This window comes from Eschrichtius robustus, chromosome 4 (genome assembly GCF_028021215.1).
Source record: "Eschrichtius robustus isolate mEscRob2 chromosome 4, mEscRob2.pri, whole genome shotgun sequence".
Taxonomy (NCBI): domain Eukaryota; kingdom Metazoa; phylum Chordata; class Mammalia; order Artiodactyla; family Eschrichtiidae; genus Eschrichtius; species Eschrichtius robustus.
In genome coordinates this window covers 15,768,413-15,791,248 of record NC_090827.1, presented here as the reverse complement: position 1 = coordinate 15,791,248, position 22,836 = coordinate 15,768,413, and the positions used below count along the sequence as shown (strand labels likewise).

Below are 22,836 nucleotides of genomic sequence, written 5' to 3'. Positions count from 1 at the left end.
TGTATATTTATATATGTATATGTATTTATGTATGTATATGTATTTTTATATATGCATATGTATATTTATATATATATATATATATATATATATATATATATATATACACATATATATATACATGGCAGGCAAACTATCTTAATTCTTACAACCACCCTATGATATTCCTCCCTTAAAGGATTTATATACAAAGTCACTTGGCAAATATTAGGTCCAAGTATGTGTTTATACACATGGCATGAACTTTCCCTTTATGTTAATGAAATAAACAACAAATCGGAATTAATATGCAGAGAGACTACTGTGCATTTCTGCATTGTTTATCTTAAAAACCAAATCTTAAGACAGGATCTTAAATCTGTAATACCGAGAATTTTCCCTCACTAAACTGAGTTTGACAGGATCCTTCTTCCCATCCTGTTGCTATCAAACGCAATTCTTTATTTAATATCTGGTTCACAAACGTGAAGAGCACAGATTCTAGAGGCAGATCATCTGGCTTTGAATCCTGGCTTCTCCACATATTAACCAGTTGACCTAAGTCAGGGGCCTACGCCCCTGATGTGAGATACAGGGATACATTTCTAGTACTACCTCACAGCTGCTATGAGGATTAAATGAGAGTCTGGCCAGGACTGGACCAGTTAATAGTCAAATGCTGGGGTTTTTTTTGGTGTCTAGATTACAGAAGTAAGATATTATAGTATTTTCACAGATATTAAAAGTTGGAGTGGAAAAAACAAATTATTGAGCAGCCTCTTTAATCACTGAGGTATGCTACTAAGCATACAAAGTGAAAAAATGTAGTCTCCACCCCAAAGAGATGAGAGTCTACCTAAAGACACAGGTACACTAACACCAATTACAATGTCATTTTAAACTGCTATACTGGTACAATAAGCAAACTGTTAGGACAAAAGTTAAATAGACTGGCTCAGTCTGGGCTAATCTGTCACAGAGATAAAACATGGGGTAGGCCTTGAGCCACAGTCTGAGGAACTCTCCGGAAAGACATTACATTTGCAAAGACATGGATTTTAAAAACATGTTGTATTTTCGAAACAATTACTCAAGGCTGATGTTAGGGCTCAAGAAGCAAGTGGGGAAGAGGTGGGAGGAGAGGGATGTCGTGCTCACCAAGCTAGGAAAGAGGACCCATAACCACTACTAGATATTAGAATGTGTGATCCAGGAAAGTAAAAGAGTTAATAAGGTCAAAGATTGGAGAGAGAACTCCACAGGAATGAGAAAGATGGGTTAGAAGGAGGAAAAAGCAGGTAGTTTTCAATTCTAACAGCACATCTGATTGATTAATATCAAAAGGGATTTTAATAGCTGTCCTTGAAAAAGAAGTGCAATGAAACATTTTAAAATATAAGAATGGCATTTGCTATATATGAGTTAAATTCTAAGAATGAAAAGGCAAGCCATTTGATAAGAACTTTTACATGTAAGTTTAAAAAAAAAAAAAAAGACTTACATCCGAAGTAGCATCGGTTTGGTCATAGTGACTACTTCACAAGTGGTTTTGCCTGGTTTATCACCTCCAGGGGAGGTATTAGTCGAAGAGTACAGAGTTTCAGTTATGCAAGATGAGTAAGTCCTAGAGCTCTACTGTACAGCACAGTATCTACAGTTAACAATACTGTATTGCATACTTTTCTTCCTAGTTCAGAGCTAAAAGCTGACACTATTTTTAGTTCGATACAATTGACATATAACATTTTGTAAGTTTAAGGTATACAACGTGTTGATTTGATGTATTCATATACTGTGATATGATTATCACAGTAGTGTTAGCTAACACCTCTATTATGGGTGTGTTGTATTTTTTAAATTTTGCTAAGAGCTAAGACATTAGATCTTATGTTGTGTGCGGTTTTTAATAAATTTATTTATTTATTTATTTTTTGGCTGCGTTGGGTCTTCATTGCTGTGTGCAGGCTTTCTCTAGCTGCGGTGAGCGGGGGCTACTCTTTGTTGCAGTGTGCGGGCTTCTCATTGCGGTGGCTTCTCTTGTTGCAGAGCATGGGCTCTAGGCACACGGGTTTCAGTAGTTGTGGCTCATGGGCTCTACAGTGCAGGCTCAGTAGTTAGGGCGCACGGGCTTAGTTGCTCCGCAGCATGTGGAATCTTCCCAGACCAGGGCTCAAACCCGTGTCCCCTGCATTGGCAGGTGGATTCTTAACCACTGCGCCACCAGGGAAGTCCCTTACGTTGTGTTCTTATCATAAAATAATAATGACAATAATAATAATAAATGAATGGGGCAGGAGGAAACTTTGGAGGTGATGGATATGTTCATGGCCTAGATTGTGGTGATGGCTTCACAGATGTGTACTCACCTCCAAACTCTTCAACTTATAAATGTATACAGCTTTTTGGATGTTAAAAATAAAAACAGTTATAAAATAAATTCTTGGCTTGAGTTTTTTTTTTTTTTAGTTACTTTTAGTACTAAATAAAAGGTCACCAAAAGAATCAAGTAAACAAGATATCCAAAGTCAGAACCAGACAATAAAGATTAGGAAAATCAGTCTTAAGAGTTTATAAAGGAAAATATTTCTCATTAAAATTGTTATTTCCATTCCAAGTCCCAACAATCTTTTTGCATGGTCCATAAAATAACCAAATGCTTTTCTCATTAAAGCAAGTGCCTTGGGTTCAGTATATATTTTCTACCAAGTTGGCAGTGTTGACCATCAGAAAATTAAAACTCTCCTGAATGGAAAAGCCAGAGCTTCACCCTGAAACATAAACCCTCCAGCTGAGATGCAGCCCTCTTCTCTTGTAGAAGTACTCAGATCCCATTTGGTTGTAATACTTTTGCCTTCAAAAGCCAGGCCAAAGTGCAGTAATGTTATCCTTACTGAAAACAGAGGGAAGATGGTCCCATGCTGACTGCTTTCTAATCTGCTCTTTATCAGAACATCTGAGGGTCTGGATTGCAACCATACACTTACATTAAAGGACAATGACCTCACCCCCAATATGTCAAAATGTTATCAGGAAACCCTGTATCTGAGATCTGATGTCTGACTGACTGCAGAGAGCTTTCTCTTTGTCCACTGCCCTATCTGTTTCAGTAAAATGAAACCCAGCAGTTATTGACATTTCCTCTCAGAATACATTTCCTTTAAATTCAAGGTATGTTCTTCTCATACCAGCAGAGGGAGGCCTGATCCGCTTCCTGAGCTCTGAGACTGCTCAATTAAGTCTCTCAGGGATTCCCCAGGAGGAATGTAAGTTTCATCCTGTTCTAATCCAATGCTGTACCGAGGTCTGGTTTCCTGTCTTTTATACCTGAAGATGCACAAAGAAAGATAATGTTAGACACTGGATTGCAATGATAGGGGCAAACATGCAGATAAAACAGTAAACCACAGCAGGTTTTTTATCTTTGCACATAATACAAGATTAGATGCTCAGTATTTATTACCCTTAGTTATGATTTCCAAAACAAAATCATAATTATTCTTCTAACCTATTTTTTAAAGTAAACTACATGTTTTTACTCAGTCACAACCACATATAATTTTTCTTCTCTATTCCTATCAAATGCATATATCCAAGCAGGCTACATTCCATTAATGTTTCTATACAGTTCCAATGTTCATTCCCTAAAATCTTTTCTTATAAGGTCCCTGATCAACTACAGATGCAAATTTTTGCTTTACAAAAGACATTACAATTTTCTCATCCAAGGCAATGTATAGATAAATGAGATAAATTGAAACTTTAAAAACGTTTATCAATAATTAATGCCTTCAATTAGAAATGATGTTATTTGAATCAACTCCTACTTGTAGAAAAGTAACCTAAATTACTATTACAAAAAGCCAATGATAAGAATTTAAAGGTCCTTGATATTTCACAAACTAGAAAATGAGTTCTTAGGTGACTGAAAAGAATTTGTAATGACCATACTGTAATTTAATAACTGAACATATTTCAATAATTAATCTATAAATTATCTTTAAAATCTTTCAGGGCTAAGGGGATATTGTTAGCTCACAAAATAAGGAATTACTAAAGCAATTCTAAGTTCACCATGGTCATTTCTCTGCTTTGAATCAAACCTCAGTAGCAACTAGTTGCTGAATTTCCTAGCTACCATAAACTTCCTAGGGATGAAATTTTTTCTGGGTGGTTTTGATATCTGAAGCAGAAATGAGATAGGTATCTATTAATAGCTTCATTAGGACAAATATTTATCAATAGTAACTGATATTATCAGTGAAATCGAAGATCTAATTAGGTCAAGGAAAGCTGTGGTAAAAAATGTAAACATGTAGAAGAGTATGAGAATGGTATTATAAACTCAAAATTCTATATCTACATGTTAGAAACTTACCTGAAGTAACAGAATAAAATGATAAGGACCAAGAGCAAACTACAGACAGTCACAGATATAAGTAAGGCCTTGTGGTGTACAGGTCCATCAACAAAATCTGAAATTAAAAAGAAAGTAAAAAGAGCCATGATACAGAGATTATTTTCATTTAAAATTTAGGAAGCAACTCTTTCCTAAAAGTGCTTGCTAAGCTCCATGTGCAAGATTTGAGAGGTCCTTTTAATCTGCTAATTGATAAGAAATATATATACATACTCTCAATTAAATAAGTCTGAGTAACAAGAATCATTGTTCATCTAGCCACTCACTTCAAGAGCATGCATTTCTTCTTCTCTGGAAGAAACAGGTTTGACATAGGATAAAAGCACAGGATATAAATAAATGTAAATGGATCAATACCCCTAAAATACAAGCAGGCTGTTCATCTTTATTTCAGACCCAGCTGATGCGTTTACAGATTTTTCTCATGTGGTTTCTGGAGCACTCTATATCATGAATTTGGATAAAAAAACAAATCTATATTCATTGTACATAAAAAACAAAGTAATCCTATGATGGATACAAAGGATCAGAATTCCTCAAATATTGCCAAATAAATAGAATACATGATCTGCATTACTTTAAACAAAAATGCCCTTCAAAAATATATCGTTTAATTTTTCATAAACAGCATCCTATTTTAAAAGAATGGGTATGTTCCACTCAAAGAATTACTGTGTGCTCCTTTTAAAGAACAAATTATTAAACAGTATTCACGCTGTTTTAACTCCAGTTCCTGACAAATAAGATTTATAATACTACGGCATGATTTTTCAAACGTTGTAAAAATAAGAATGACCTGGAGAGCTTTATACAGATGCATATTTACTGACTTCAACCCCAGAGATTTTTATTCAAAGTATATTTTTTCTTTTTTACAGCCATCCCAGGTGATTTATATGCAGGTAGTCTCTGGAATGTATTTTGAGAAAACTGACTGAAAACCTGGTGCACTTACCTAGTAATAGAACTAGCACCATTCTTATTAAGGGTACCATACATCCTTGGGAGAGTAATTACTGCTATTTAATTTTAAAAGGTATTGTAATTTATGACTTTGGTTACCTACAAACAAGATGTTCTCCAACTGTGCTGTATACTTTTAATGGTATGGCTACCTAAACATTTTGGCTGGGGACCTTACCCCACTAAACATAAATTTCTTTTTTTCATTCAAAAGTATTATACGTTGCCTGAAGAAAAACTGAAAAGCACCAGCTAACTAAAATAAAATAAATAAAATCGCCACCACCTCACTATTTACAAAATTACTGCTAACATTTTAGTGTATGCCTTTTCAATGAACAAAAAAAGTTCATGAACAAAAGAGTTCACAAAAAGCCATTGTATACACCCATGCCCATAGCTGTATTATTCACAACAGCTAAAACATGGAAGAAACCCAAGTGTCCACTGACATATGAATGAATAAGCAAAATGTGGTATATACATAAGACATGGTTTAGCCTTAAAAGGAAAGAGATTCTGACATATATTACAACGTGAATGAACCTTAAGGACATTGCGCTAAGTGAAATAAGCCAGTCACAAAAAGACAAACACTCCACTTATATGAGATACTTAGAGAAGTCAAAATGATAAAGACAAAAAGAAGAATGGTAGTTGCCAGGGGCTGGGGGGAGGAGGGATGGGGGAAGTTAATATTTAATGGGTAAGAGTTTCAGTTCTACAAGATGAACAGAGCTATAGAGATGGATGGTGGTTATGGTTGTATAACATTATAAACATATTTAATATCACTGAACTGTACACTTGAAAGTGATTAAGATGGTAAACTTTATGTTATGTATATTTCACCACAAATAAAAAATTTGGGAAAAAAATCATTAGAATTGCCTTGTAACTAGATTGCTTTCACTTATAATATTGTAAACATTTTCCAAAACAATAAAAAATTTTCTACAAAATGAGTTTCAAAGATTACAGAGTACATATACAGACATATCCTAATTAGAAAGTCAGTCTTCTGATGATGTATATTTAGGAGATTGCAAAGATTTTGCTACAATACATCTTTGCTGTGATACATAAAATTCTGTGATGAACAGTCTTACACATACATCATTGCACATGTCAATGATTATTTTCTTAATCTAGATTTGAAGAAGTAGAATTATTAGTTTGAAGGACATATATTTTAAGGTTTTTCATACATGTTGTCAAAGTACCCTTTAAAAAAAGATTACAAGTTTCATTTTTACCATCAATGTGAACATATGTCTTAACTATTTTGAAATAATCTCAGTCTTATAGAAAACCTGTAAGGATAAAGGACTCCAATATGCCCTGTAGAGAGTTTTCATTTTAAAAGTTTTACCATATTTACTTTATAATTCTCTTGCTCTCTCAGTATGTATGTGTGTGCCTATCTCCCTCTCTCTCTATAAAGATATGTATATGTACATGTTTGTATTCGTATTTATTTATTTATATGTATGTATACTCTGTGGATCATCTGAAGTTACAGACATAATGTCTCCACCCATAAACACTTCAGAGGGAACTTCCTAAGAAAAAGGACACTGTCCTACCAAATGGTAATGCAACTACCAAAATCAGGAAAGTAACACGAACATATGAAATGAAAATAAATCTTACTTTGAAATATATCAGAGAAAGTTTGGATTATTTATTATAAAATAAAATCCACAGATTTTTATACTAATTTCTCATCCAAATCTTATGATGGTTAATGTTATGATTTACTCATCAGTCTAAAATATATGTTTAATAATTATTTATGATCTACACTACCTGTAAAATATTAATGGAAGTAGTCTGTCTGCATCTGAAAAGACTAAATGAGAGACCATTTTTTAAAAAGCAGTTTTATATTAAATTCAGAAACACTGCCAGTTGAGCAGAGAAAGAGTTCAGGACCATTATCTACTAGAGTACACATTCAAAGAGCCATTCAGACTTTAACAACAACAGGAATCATATATAATTACCACATGCGTTGTCCAAAAAGTGTTGCTTAGGATATCTTGAAAATAATTTGTAAGCTCTTAAAATTACGCGGGCTAAGATTTTACACAATGAATTTTCTTAGTAAAATTTCCCTCCATACCTCCCCTCGCTCCTTCGGGTTATAGGCAAAGTCAACAATAACCCAAAATGAGCACAATACCTCCGCCAGTGAGAGAGCAATTGACAACGTTTGTACACATGCATGTATACAAATACCATGGTGCAAATAATGTTGCTGCAAACAGCTTAAAATCTATTTCCAATTTTAAGGACAACAAAAGCAAAAAGCCTGATTTTGCAGAAAATCAAAGAGAACGCTGGATACTCTATCAAAACTAGAGTAACTAACTACATATGCACAACATATTTTCAGTATACGAATTCAGAATACTTTTTCATTCAAGTGATATAATTTTACTAAAAACTATCAGCCTCATCGACTTTCACTTTTCCACGTAAATGCAGAACACTCTGTGAACCATAAGAACGGTGTATTTATTACTCATCATATTAGATTTCTGATTTATGAGAGAAATGAGGCCAGAAAGAATCTAAGGGATTTTTTCCTTGCCATCAAACACTTTTTTTAAAGGCTAGCATTACCTTCCCACTTTCCTTTTCTTTGCCCCAATAAACCTATCCTCTACTGCCTCCTTGTCTTTTGTCATAAATAGTGAGCCTTATCAATATGCCTTTTGTTTCTGTTGGTCGTGCCTGTCATGTTTTAATCTGCCATTACCTGTGCTCAGAGCATTAACAATGTAAAACATTCAAGTCACTGCCAGAGTCTTGGAAAACGAACACTTGCAGATACATATCAGGAAAAGAACAGAGCCCACAGTTCTCTCTAGGCCAGCAGATTTCTACCTGGCTGTCACTCCAACTGCTCAGGGAAGTAGAATGGAGAACTCTCTAGGGAAGTCTGGTTCACTCTGAGAGGCAAGTAAGAATCACCAATGGTTTCCTAACAAAACAGCATTCTGTCATTACTTGTCTCCTCTCTGATAATTAACTGGTTTGCAACTGCTTAAAATGCCAGGACTGTTTCTATAAGGCTAGAAGATAGCTCATAATTGCAGTAGGAAATAAAAAACCGTATTGCTAGAAAGAATCTTGGAAATACGATGGCCCAAAGACATCTTTATATGTGCTCTCAATGTTATAATCACAGATAAATTGGAGACATCTTTCTATTAATAGAGCACAAAGTGCCTGAAAAGCATATTCTTGTCAAAGGATTTTAGTCAACAAACAATACTGTAAACTAATTTACCTTCATCATTGGGATGTCATCTTACAGTAACATCTAGAAATAAATTCACTATAAGAACAAAGACATAATATTCTAGTTATTTTCCTGCAGAAAAAGATTTAGCATTATATTTTCTGGTAACAAAGGAAGTTAAGACAGAATTGTTATATCCAGATTACTGTGTTCAGTGAGAAAGAAAAAGTCTAATTATTTATAAGTTTCTTTCACCTATCCCAAATATAAAGTTGACCAGAATTTCCAAAATAGTTAGAAGCTGCACATTTCCAGAAATGTTAGAGCTATTCCCTGGCAAGGAATTCAGCTCAGACTCATGTACCGGTTTACACTGCCACAAGCATAATATATGTGTCAGAAGGAAAATTCTGCAACTGACCTTTGCATTCTAGATGCTATCATATATGCAACCTATCTGTGTTACAGACAATAAGGGAGACTGTTTCACTGATTAAATACCTGTTACCTATTGAGTTTAATTTGTAATTGGCAATACCCGAAGCTAAGCAATAGCATTTTTAAACAAATCTGTGAACTGCTCAGAATATATTTTTTAGTTGAGTAAGAAAAGAATTAATAAGGTGAAGTTTAGCTTTGGAAATCCTGTATTATAATTTTACTTAAACTACATTGAAATTACCCTATTTCAAAACAGAAACAGTTGTTTCTGATACATTTTCCATGAAGTATGCATGTAGCGTGTATTAGTAATTCCCATAAACACACAAACTATACCTATTCCAAAAAATTATATGAACTTTATTTGCTCTGGTAAAAGCCAAATTTGAGGATCCCATTTAATAAAGCAAGGGCTTCTGTTCATTTCAACACCAGTCTTTCACTTCTTTAAGCGCTCATTTGAACAAAAAAATTAAACAAAAATAAGTAATAATAAGTAATTTGGGAGGAGGAAAGAAACCTCATCAAATTCTCTTGCCTACACACCATTTCAAGAGAACATTTAACTCACAATATCTTGGTCAAACCATGTGATTGCTGGAACCGTACATCACCCCTCCCAGCATCTCGGTGCCCCTTCATCACTAATTCTGCAGGCAGGAAGCCAGACACCAGGGCACCACGACTTCTCCCTACAAGCCTCTCCATCAAAACAGACATGTCTCCCTCCGCTTTGCACCAGCTGCAGTGTGACTGGGCTTCCCGAATCATATTTTATTGTTTATAATGAAGGTGCTGCATTTGATCTAATTACTTTTCGTATTTCTTCCTTCAGGAGAAAGAATATTGTCCCAGGGTATTCTGCTTTGCTGGTGCTGAAATGGAATAAGCAAAGCAAAAGGAAAACTAATATTCATAAAAGAATTTCTGCTGCTTTCTGGTCACCCTTCATCATCTTTTTTGAAACAAAAGATGACAAATAAAATTTCAAGGACCTAAATATACATTGATAAATATTTATTGGATGTGATTTTGTATCTCTAATTTCCTGCTAAATGCATCTAAGTTGGGGAAAAAAAAAAAAAAAGAGTGACAAAACTCTGGATCGGTAGAAAAGGTTTTCTTGCTTATTTTTTAATAAGACAATTTATTTGTAGGTATTTACCCCTACGCTTAGTACTTCTCTGATGTCTAATAACAGAACCTCACCTAAGCCTGTTATTATTTAGCAGCAAGTAATACAGATGTTTTGAGATAAGGTTAATTATTTAACTTTTTTAGAAGAGCGATTATTAAGAAAAAAGAACAACAACAAAAAAATGGTGAGCTGGATTTTTTAACCCTCTCAACTTTTAATAATACAGTGTCTGCTTTATACTAGTTTGACACATAGGTTTATAGGAAGTCTACTATAATAATATGTAGCAATCTATCAGGCAACGCCTAGCCCGGGGGTCTCAAAGTGTGGTCTCTGGACCAACACCATCTGCATCACCTGGAAACGCCTTAGAAAGGCAAATTATTGGGGTCCACTCAGATCTACTGAATCAGAAACTCTGGGTGGGGGCCAGTAATCCGTGTTTTAATAAGCCCCCCAGGTGATTCTGATGCACCTAAGTTTGAAAACCACTAGCCTAGTATTAATACATAAGTGGGCCTTAATAGATGATAAATTAGAAGGAAGAGGACGAGAGAGGAGGAGGGGAGAGTGACAGTGTGTGTGCGAGAGAGAGAGAGGGAGCAACCCTCTAACACCATACTCTAAGAATGGAGAAAATGTTAATTGTGCAAAGCAAACATTAATAAACAGAAGGCTTCAGAGTAATCATCTTGTTTATTGACTATTTTGTGACATGGCTAACCACTACTTAGAGTTTTCTAACTCTTAGATACATAAAAGCTTTTTTCTTTTTTTGAGAATGTCATTTAAGGCTTTTTATAGACGATTCAGGGAGATGCAGTCAGAGGCCGATTTCCCATCTCCAGTACTTACTTTGGCTGTGTAACCTTCACACAGTACCTGACCTCACTATTCCTTAGCTGCACGTCTGAGAAACTGGGGTGATGCTAAAGGTGCTTTCCCCACTGCGCTGTTATGAGGATTAAATGAGTCAGTTTATGTGAAGGACTTAGAAAAGAGCCACAGGAAGTAAGCACTCCACTCACATTAGCAAATATCACAGTTACCTAGGCTCTGAGCTTTAGAGGGTCCTGCTCTGGCTCCCTTCAACTGGGCCCCTTCCCACTGAGCAGTGGGTCTGCAGAACACAGGCAATGTGTCCACCCAGAATTTGTCCCATCCTGCTCTCCATTTAAAACACTGGCCATTGTCCCAAAGTCTGGAATTCTACCTAAATGGCCCCAGGCCCGTGTCTGGACACTGTGAGGCCCCCTGTCTCCCTGAGGGTGGACCAAGGAGCTGGTGTACTTACCCAAAGGCCTGAGGGGTGACCAAGCAGTGGCCAAGGGGTGTCTGGGGCAAGACATGCGGGCAGAGAGTAAACCAGAGGGCTGGGGTGTTGTAGTGTGGGTGCCTGACGTTAAGCTTCTGTTTCAAAGACATCCATCGCAAATAAACACACTGCCAGCTGTACGGCACAACCGCTAGTAAAACAACTCGATAAGGGAGCAGGTCACCCCGTCCGTGAGGTTCCCTGGATAACTGACCGCTTGAATAATTCTGTTTCTCCCTTCCCGTGCCCTAATTCCCACTCTTATGTTTTGTTTTTTTGTTTTTTTTTTTACATTTATTTATTTTATTTTTTATATTTATTTTTGGCTGTGTTGGGTCTTCGTTTCTGTGTGAGGGCTTTATCTAGCTGCGGCGAGCGGGGGCCCCTCTTCATTGTGGTGCACAGGCCTCTCACTATCGCGGCCTCTCTTCTTGCAGAGCACGGGCTCTAGGCACATGAGATTCAGTACTTCCAGCATGCAGGCTCAGTAGTTGTGGCTCGTGGGCTCTAGAGTGCAGGCTCAGTAGTTGTGGCTCACGGGCCTAGTTGCTCCGCGGCATGTGGGATCCTCCCGGACCAGGGCTCGAACCCGTGTCCCCTGCATTGGCAGGCAGACTCTCAACCACTGCGCCACCAGGGAAGCCCCCCACTCTTATGTTTTAAACTTGCCAATATTTTTGTAACCATGTATGGTGACAAATGTTAGCTAGACTTACTGTGGTGATGATTTTTGCAACATATACAAATATCAAGTTATACACCCGAAACTAATATAATGTTGTATGTCAATTATAACCCAACTGTCAAAATGAATTAATTTGCCAATAAAGAGAGAAACTGTGAAACCCTAGGCACCCCACCTTTGACCCCAGTAAAGGGAGAACCCCAGGTCCCCACCCCCCCATACCTGTGACCTTGCTGTGTGGCCCTCAGGTGTGCTGTGTACCCTCTGGTTCTTGCAAATAATACATCTTTTCTTTCAGATTTCTCTGACAGTGGCTGTGGAGGTGCATTTTATATAATAAGAACCACATGGGTCAGTCTAGCCACAACATTAGCTCCAGTAGAGAAATGCCTGTGGGGGCTGCCACAGTGGTATGGACCCAGGTAAGTGATTCAGACTTTCCTAGCCGACAGTGTCACTGCCAACAGGCTGAGACAGACACAAAACAGGTGTCCAGCTGCGTGCATGAGAGACCCCTCCCGGTGCCAGACAGAACCAAGAACGGGGCGCCCCATCACTCCCACTGCCACACTGGAAGGAATAAGTCTAAGTAGTTCAAGCATTCTAAACGCCAAGCTGGTGTTCCCCATCACTATGAAAATATTCTTGTTAAGTCTGGTTAACAGAAAGTATTTTACTTACCAGTCTTCTACATTGGTTTATGAGTTTTAAACAATTAGGTAAATGGTATGTGGACTTCCATTTATACCATTGCCCCGGCTCCACAAAAGTTAGGGTTGGTCGTATAAGTATAAAAACAACAGCTAAAGTTAAAAATATCAAAATAAGATGGTTCCATGTCTCTTTAACATCTGTGTTCTTTATTTTGGGTTTTAAACCAAAACATAAATATACGTATCTCCAATATGACTATATAAAGACATATATCCAATATGGCTGCAACGCAAATGTTTCCGACCAATGCATTACTGATAGTCAGTAAACATGTAGAGTACACTTCCAATAAAAATGCTGCCCATGTGTATGTGGTAGAGGCAAAAAAAAGAAAGGCAGCAGCTCTATGGTATATTTGTGTAAGAAAGACCAGCGCTCCCAGACCACAGCCTGCAGTGACTTTTACTGGACCCCAAAATGACTGTGCCAAAATGGTGAGGTGGAATCTGCAGGGACCTCACCCAGGCACTACCTGGGACCCTTAGAGTTCAAAATGGTAAACCCTACAGCCACTAAACTCCCCCCAAGTCTGTCACCTTGTATAAGCCTCAACATAATCCACCAGCCACTCTAACATCCTCTTTCTCTTACTGCCCTTCACCAAGGACTTGTCTTCCCAATACCACTGCCCTTCTTTTCAAAGCCTTTTCACTGAGTTCTCTAGAGACTTACTCTGCTTTTAAAAGTGCCTTAAAAAAAAATAAATAAATAAAAATTAAAAAAAAATTTAAAAACAGTGCCTAGCACTCAACCTCGTCAGAGAACCCTCCCCTGCCTGCATGGTCCTAACTAGAATCTGGCTCCATCTACAGGACAGTACGTGCACTGCAGCATTTGAGTCAGTTTTCCTAAACCCTACCGCTACTGCTAGGACGCATCTCTTCCACTTACAGGTAATAAAAACTTCTTTTCCTTGAGCGAAGCGATTCTGGCACATCTACCTTCATTTCCAGCACTCCTCACCCACCTCCCGCCCCCCACTCCCAAACACATCAGTGTTGTCTACAGATGCTATTCAAAATGTTGTCTACGGATCACCTACTTTTTGCAACTGATTCACAAGGCAATAACTACGAAAAACTGAAAGTAAGCATTTAGAATTTTACAGCAACCTGACATCAGTGGAACTGTGTTTGAACAAGGGGCTGTCGAACTCACGTGCTGAGACACAGTGGCACTAGCTGTATCCACGTATAGGTCTTTTTCTACCCAAAGTGTTGTCCAAACTTTAATGTGCATGTAAATCACTTGGGGAATCTCATTAAAAATGCAGGCTTAGGAGTCTGGGGTAGGGCCTGAGAGTCTGCATTTCTCATGAGCTCCAAGCGACGCTAATCCTGCTGATTCACAGGCCCACTTTGAACTGTGAGGCTTCAGACAACTGAATTAGGGGACTTTCTCCACCCAGCCATGCTGTTTCCTATGCTTGTATTTTGCAAATCTTTCTCAAATCTTACAAACTAAACCTCTGCACTAACTAAGATTGCCTCTGTTTAGAGTCACAGGCTCTGTTTAGAGTCACAGGCTGCTCACAGGCTCTGCGCAACCTTGGGAAAGTTAATTAACCTCTCTGTGCTGCAATTTCCTCACCTTTAAGTGGGGAATAATAAGCCTAAGTGCCCCACAGGACCCTTGTGAGGCTCAAATGGGTTAATTAATATAACAGTTATTAGCGTAATTCTGGCTTATGTTAGCCATTTTAATTTTTAAGTTTTTTATTCCTGCCTTATCCACTTGGCAAACTTCTGTTCCTCCTTAAAGTCTGCTCAAGTATCACTTCTATGAAGCTATTCTGACATCCTCCCACCCCAAAGTGAGCCACTCACTCTTCTGTGTCCTTAATACACTTTATAATCTAACTCTACTGAGATTTTCCTGCCTGAGTATAATTTAATTATTTCCATGTTTCTCTCTCATAACCTAGTGTGCATGTGTTGAGAGCAAGAATTTTCTTCATCCATTTCTGTTATCCATAACACCTAGCATGTTGACTGGCAAAATTAAAATCTGTGAATTTTTGATGTGAATTATTATGAATCAATCTTACAGCGTTTTCTAGGCTATAGTTTGAACAAATGTTATAAAATATTATCATCAAAACCCAGAAATGTCACTGTATTTTGTTGGGAAGATTTTCTCTCTCAAGAAATAAAAATCAATCATGACAAATCATTTTAAGCTACTTATACAAGACTTAGGACTCTCTGACAATTACAAATCATTTAATTTATGGTGAGAACAAGAAGAAAGGAAACATGGGAGCTGCTTTTAACCAGGAGTCTTTGGGGATGCAGTATGTGTCTTTTTTAATAAGCAACACTAAATGTATAGTCCTAGAATTAAACTTTCTAGATATTTTCTCCATTTTACCAATACATATGAATTGACTAAAAAGTAGTTACTCCAGCGTAAATAAAAGGAAATGCCATCCAGCAGATAATCTGAATTAGTCCTTTAAAAGGTCCTTATTTTTAAAACGAATGTAGCCAAATAGCAGTTGTTGAGTGAAATGCAACTTCTGAATAACATTTAGGGGTAAACGTAAAACACTATCTCCCTCCTCTATCCTCCTGAAACCCACTCCAAGCTCTAGACACCATAGTATTCTGAAGGAAATGAGGACAGGTTAAAGAAGTCAGCATCTTAAGAGTGAAGGCACATGCAACTATTTTCCTGAGAACTCCTTGCACATGTCTTTGAATGACCATTTCATTATGTCATCTTGCCTCAGTCCTCTGCCCCAGTAGTGGAAAATGGTACAGGTAGATGCATTTAGAAAAGAGAATAATTCAAGTTTTCATTTTCTTTATGTCTAAAGCTTTTCCAGCCTGGAAGCCTTCCTCTTCTTACCTCTGTTTTTTAGTGGAGGCAGTGTAGGGTGTAGATCTTTATTACATTCATTCCGTTCTGTGCAGCATTCAATCGATCTTCTTTGATGAGGAATGGGAGTGTCCTAAAATTGAACCCAAACAGCTATTAATAGGTTTCCCCTAAATTTCAAAGTCATATCATCCAAAACTAGTACATTAACACTATTTAGAGAAGTCACTTCAAATTCTGATAGTTTTATTCAAACATGGTGAAACTGATGTATTGTATTAGGTAATTTCTTTCAAATCATCATGTATTATCTTACTGCATCTTTTACATTTCAACAAAATTACTACTCTATTTGTAATAACCAACATGTGTAGCATAAACTGAGGAAGAAGGTTTGGCTTAATGCAATCAACCAAACTGGAATTTGAGCAAGATGATCTAATGAGTCACTAAACCAGAAGTTACCAGCAAAAATAAAATGAATATTTGATTTCTAAATGAAGGGAGAATTAACCCAATGCGAATTTTCAAATTATTTTCCAAATTACTGAAAACAAGATAGTAAAAAACAAAAACAAAAACAATTGTTATATCTTGTTTGAAATTTGGCTGTTTGAAGTCTAGCCAATGAAAGGTTACAAAGTAGAATCAAATTATCTTCCTTACCCGACACTGAAAATCTGAGCCTTCTAATCCTAGACATCCAGAAGTGACCACAGGCATCCCAGAATCATCTTCTTCTATCATTGTGAAACAATATCCATCTGTGCTGAAGACCAAACAGGCAAAGTAAGTGTGTGTGTGTGTGTGTGTGTGTGTGTCTACGGTAAAAGGAAATGAAGATGTTTATCACTTGTTTCATTACAAACAAGAAGAAAGTCAATTGCCATTACAGGTCACTATCTGTTTAAAGAATCCCCAAACTTCCTTTTATGAAAGTTGACTTAATTATCATAAAATATTTAGTAATATCTCCTCTGTCCAGAAACTTGCAAGAAAGAAGGATCCAAAATTTCCATATAACGTATAAATTACTAACCATATATACTAGATGCTAAACACTTATTTTGGTCCTTCACAGGTATCACCTTCAGAAATCCACTCTAAGAAGGAGGTAGTACTATGCTTACTTTCTATATGAGGAAACTGGGGCTCAGAGACCTTGAGTAATTCTCAAAGGCTGTACAGCTAGTGAGAGGCACAGCAGGGGTTTGAACCCGTGCAGGTGAACATTTATGCTGGTTCTACTTGCTCTGAGGTAGTGAAATAAATTTATCTCTTACTAAGGCACACAGACTAAGGAGAGGTAGGAGTTGGGATCAGCACAGCCTAAGTGAAGTGAGTAAGATTCTGCCATGTGGTACCCTCTGCTTCCGGGCAGGCATATGAAGACATCAGGCTTTGTGGCTGTCTTATTTGGGTGTGGGGTAAGGATGGACAACAGAAAGAAGGGTTTTTAACAAGATCATGGAAGCCAAAGAAACAATACTTTTCTTTTCTGTCTGTTTTCTACATTGAAAAGAACTTTCACTTATTCTATCTCATTTAATCCTCTCAACAACAATGAGAAGTGATATTATTTCTATTTTACAAATGGGTAAATTAAATTTATGAGAGTCTAACAAGCTTGTACAAGGTCACAAAACAAAACAGTTACAGAATCAAGCCTTGAATCAAGGACTTCTTGCTTCATTTCCACAGGGATTAAAAATGAAAAACAAGGACTATTATATATAGAACTATTTATAAACAGACACTACTGTCTTCACAAGCTCGGGTGATAAACGCCCGCAGACTCCCAATATAAGTCATAAACCACTACTGCACATCTAAGAAATAAAGTACTAAAGGATATATCCATCTTTCTCTCATATATATGCATGCTCCGCACCCAACACAGATGTGACAACATAGTCCTAAAAGGTCACGGGAAGAAAGCTCTGAGCATGGCGTTGGCCGTGATTTGTGTGCTGGTCTATTCTGTGTTAGTGGTAGCAGCATTCTGCCATACATTAGCGCTTCAGTTACCATCAACACCCTTAGAATTGTTTACCTGGTTTATAAGCCTCAAGCGATCCAAAATGCCTCAGTTTATAAGAACTAGCACAGCAAAGTTCAAACATACTAATGAATGGCTAGGAATGGCCAATGATAAATCTCTTTGTTAGACTAAGGTCAAATGCATGAATACTGCTGCAGGAGAAAGACTGCCTTGGAACAGCCCATGCTCTAAATTCTTTGGGGCTTTTTAGCCAATGTACTGAAATCGCTATGAAAATCTAAAGAATGTAAATGCCAAAGGCAATAAATAAAAGACCTGTCCCTTAGAAATTTACTTTAAACAATATAAGCAAACAATACCCATGTGATTTTTTTTTTTTATCCCTTTCCTATACATTTAGACTACATGTGTAACTTACACTTCTCATCAAAAGTAAAATTCAGGAGTTAGGAATAAAGTCAGTTTAAGTTTCTGACACTAGGAAATCATAGAGCAGCTAGAAAAGTTTGATACAATATGTTAAATCTAAAAAGACTAATTTCTCCTTAATCAGGAGGTCTCCTTAAATCAAAATCTGAGAATACAGAAATGTACTGTTAGGCAACTTTAAGAATCAAGAAAGAAGAGAGAAAGCTGGTAAAGCTGTTGGCAGGTTACTGTTACAGTGTCCTGGGAAATATAAAGAAACATCAGGAAGAGTAAATTCAAGCTTTAAAAATGCACTCCCTCGTCTGTGAAGAGGGGGGGAGCTAAAAATAAAAAGAGAGGATGGACACTACATTTTTGGTGGAGAGTACACTGTAGTGTACACAAAAGTAGAAATAAAATGTTGCACACATGAAACTTATATAATGTTATAAACCAAAGTTACTTCAATAAAAAATAAATTTAAAAAAGAGGGGATGGAGAGGGAGAGAGACCCTGGAAAGAAGAGTCGGTGTCCCGTAAGTCATAAATTCGGATAGGAACTCAAATATTTAGTTGGAAAACCATTTCAAGTGCATATTACTGACAAGAAAGCAAAAATAATTTATAAGCTTCTTACTGAAATTGCTAGCTACTAAGGGACATTACCTGGAAACCTGCAGTACAATTACAGAAGCTTAAGAATTACTTGAGAACTTTCGACTCTCAAGCAAGCACAAATGTAAACACAGCTACGCTCTGGAGTCAAAGCTGATCAACGTCACCCATCACTAAGAGACGTTCAACTCTTAACCATGGGCTTATTTGAACATTCTGTTGCTGGTTGCCATATTTAAGCTTAGTTTTTAAATGTTTTATATAGATTATTACCCCAACATCCCCAGAGTGTTGAAAGTGATAACAGGAAGAGATGAAGAATTATGAAGGAAACAAAAGTTGAAATAATTTTAAACAAAATTGAAAGTAGTGAGATGTATACATGAACGCAGGATGAACCACTTGATTACAGTAATGATTATGAATTTTAAAAGAAGACAATTGACAAGGGGGGAGAGGCAAGACAGGGGTAGGGGATTAAGAGGTACAAACTACCATTTATAAAATAAATAATCCACAAGGATATATTGTACAGCACAGGGAAATTTAGCCATTATTTTTTAATAACTTTAAATGGAGTATAATCTATAAAAATATTGAATCATTATGTGGTATACATAAAACTAATATAATATTGTAAATCAACTATACTTCAATAAAAAAGAAGACAATGTAAATTAAAAAAAAAAAAATTCTGCCCCTGTGTTATAGGTAAAGAAAAGTAATTGACAAAACAGAACAGTTGCATACGAACATGATCAATCATCAGTACTGAATGCCTCTCAACATAATGCTAATCCATGAAAAAGCAAAGCATTTGAAAATGAAAAGGCCATATGAGGTCAAAGTAGTGATAATAAAACTTCTGTTACAACCCTTGGATTGGTCTACAGTTTCATGACTCCTTGAATCTGCCCAATATTCCAAAGGCAAAGGAGTGCCTGGAACATCTTGAGAGATCATCGGGGATAAACTGCCTCAAGAGATCTTCAGTGTGCCCAAGTGAACATTTACTAGCAAGTAAGAAAGGGATATACCTAGTTTAAAGGTTTGAGGAACCAAATAATACTCTTTAGGTGGACATGCATCCAGAGCCTGAAAGTTCTGCCTGTTCTCATTTGGGCTCAAATGGATTTATAAACAGCCTTCTGGACCCCAACTCATTCATTGTAGAGTGAGTACAGGGTTTATAAAGTTTACCCAAGTTTCGGTCCCTTTAACTCTCTTTTCCCACTAAGATCTTATGCTTCTTTATTGTAAACCCCAGGATTGTCCAGAAACAATAACCACCACAGTTGAGAAGGGACTGCTGTAGAAGTTTTCTTCTAACTAGTTTTGATCTTTATAAAGATTACTTTAACTATAAAATAATTTTTTAAAGTATGAGTTAAAAAGAGTTCATCTGATCTACCCAATCAGAGTGATAGGAAATTTTAGAGCACTAATAAAATAATCTAAAAATTATTAAATAACTCAAAATTACTATTTAATTATTAAATAGTTTAAAATTTTGCTCTTGACAAAAACTCATTCAATAAATGGATACTTGCTCAAGTGCATCTGCACACAGGGATTTATTGTTCTCTATACCAATCAATTTATTTATTCCGATCAAACTGAATCAAATTATTTATTCTACTTTTTTTTCCAGTATGTAAGAAATACTAGAATTCATAAATTTCTTTTAAGTTTCCGTCAGAATCTATTTGAAAGGCTGCTTGTTTTAGGTCAATTATAAATAGGTCCTTGAGAACACTGTCTTCTAAAATATCTATTTCACATTGAAGGGGATAAACAAAGTTTTCAAAGTTTTCTGTCACAGGTAAACTGAAAGATACATACAACTTTTACAGTTGCTATTTAAATCATGTAGATTTTAGTCAGTTAACTAAAACAGCTGAAAGCTGCTTAGAGCTTTGTGAACAATAGTTTATTTTACAAACATTTATTAAGCATACTATGCCTCAGACTGAGTTGGATGATGAGAAGCAAGGGTGAGGAAGATGGAGCCTTTGCTTTTGAGGAGCTCAACGTCTATGAACCAATCCTAGGAAAAACAAAGTCGTTCAACTTCAAGCAGGAGGGACAGAAATCACCAGCTAACCAAGTGCTTTCTACTGACTGGGGGGAAAAGGCAAAGAAGAATGTTGCACAAAGGTAATGACCAGAGTAACAGAACCCTAAGGTTTATATTTGTTTTTCTACCCTATCATTTTAGGTGAGTGGGTTCCCATAGCAGTAGAGGGAAAGAGGGTAAAATAGATATGACTACCACTGCTCCCCTTCTCTGGTTTTTCCTCTGAGAGGTCATAGCACTGGGGGGAAGGTGAAGTTACAACATTAATGATGAGGTTCCGATGTGAGAGAGGCCTTTTTACTTCATCCTCAAGAAAGTGTAACTATCATACATCCTTCTCCGGCAGCCATACCAAGTGATTCCGCATTTTGTTCATTTTTGTTCATTTTTCGTAGGAGGTACAAGATTTTTTGAACTTGTCTCACTTTCTATGTTAAACAAGCATTTGCATATTCTCACCTCCACCACCCCGTGCAGACCCTCCCTACCTCTCGCCTAGACTGCTCTTGAGAGCCTTCAAGCAGAAAGCCCCCTCTTCTCTCTCAAGACTCTAGCCCATTCTGCACAGCACTGCCTGATAAATCTTGTTTTCCTGCCTGCTCAAATATCTTCAATGGTTCTCTATGTATGACTGTCCAGAGCCCTACAATGTTCACTTCCTAAGTCCAAGAGCAAATGGACCCATTTAAGTATCATTTATAACTGAGGGCCACAAAAGCAGTTACTCCTTATAAAAGACTTCGTAAGTGAATTTGGAACCATAGCCTCATCCAACTGAATTATAAGTTCTAAAGAAGGACCCACCACTCTCATAAATGAAATGATTTTAACTCAACATCTTCTACTGGGGGAAAAAAAAAAAGATCATAAAGCTCAATGTTCAGGTGGCCTGGGCAACAGTGGAATAAACTGGATGAACAGAAGATGTACAAACAAATGAGGAGAATGCTCACTTTAAACACCCTGAGACCTGGGTCAGAAGTACCTCTCTAAAAGTGCACACCACCACATTCAGCAGGAGGTTGAGAAGCTCTGGGTTAATACAAACTTTGTATAAGGGCTCTGTACAGCATTGCCCGATAAACCTTACATTTTCCTTCCTGCTCAAAAACTTTCAATGGTCCTCTATGTATAGTTGTAAAGAGCCGTATATTGTTCACTTCCTATTAAGCCCCTAAGCCTTCCCTTCTGCCGCCTTTGACTCTTCAGGATACAGTTGGAGACGTATCACATTTCTCGTTTAGGCACCTGGTGTCATGTGCACATGCTTAATGCAATCATCCAATGTGATTTATTACACCTACAAACCCTGAAAACTGCCCAGGTAGGAGAATTTTTGGTCAGAACCCGGTAAGATAAATGAGGAAGTTTTTAAAATTACCTTGAAAAAGAGTAAAAAAAATTTTTAGAACTGGATAGACTTGTACGAGAGAGTAGAAGAACTTGAGGGAGGTGGTGAGAAAGGGACAAAAATGACTATCACAGACCACATCAAGTAAAACACGGAAGGATACATAAAGTAGGACCAAATTCTATACAGAAAAGAATAATCAAGGCTGAGATTACGCCTGTTAGGACAGGAAAACAAGACAGAACACTGGCATGTTGAAAGTGATACACAAAGAGTTATTAAGGAGACTATGCAGCTTTCCAGGCATGCAGTGATAGTCTGAGGTCCTAGGAATAGAATCTGGAAATGGAATAAGAAGGATAAACCATGAAAAATAACACCTAGAAAGGTAAATATTTAGAAGATAGATATTATAATGAGGGAGACTGAACAATGGCTTCGCCTCTTATTTTGAATTATGGATATTAAAAAATGGTTCTAATATTGTATTCAGCATGATATATTTGTACTACATCCTCTAATATGCATGCCATTAGGCAATATAAATGGCATGGATATTGGAAGCAGACACATCTGCACCACAGGAATCAAGGACAAGAACGACATGATCAACATTCCAACAAGAATGGTGGCTGGTAAAGTGACTGATGGTACTCATGAA

The 22,836-nt window shown here is 36.9% G+C and overlaps 1 protein-coding gene across 4 annotated transcripts in view; it reads right to left on the bottom strand.

Moving 5' to 3' along the window:
• Positions 1–22,836, bottom strand: part of BMPR1B (bone morphogenetic protein receptor type 1B) — a 430,873-nt gene that overhangs the window by 28,345 nt on the left and 379,692 nt on the right. For all 4 annotated transcript variants that reach the window (XR_011073892.1, XM_068542462.1, XM_068542464.1 and 1 more), the window contains 4 exons: positions 16,389–16,491; positions 15,753–15,855; positions 4,355–4,451; positions 3,165–3,303 (listed from right to left, as the gene is read on the bottom strand). Coding sequence is in view for 3 of the 4 variants with exons in the window: in XM_068542462.1 (XP_068398563.1) it covers positions 3,165–3,303; positions 4,355–4,451; positions 15,753–15,855; positions 16,389–16,491 (442 nt within the window). In the remaining variant the exon portion in view is untranslated. The remainder of the gene's footprint in view (positions 1–3,164; positions 3,304–4,354; positions 4,452–15,752; positions 15,856–16,388; positions 16,492–22,836) is intronic.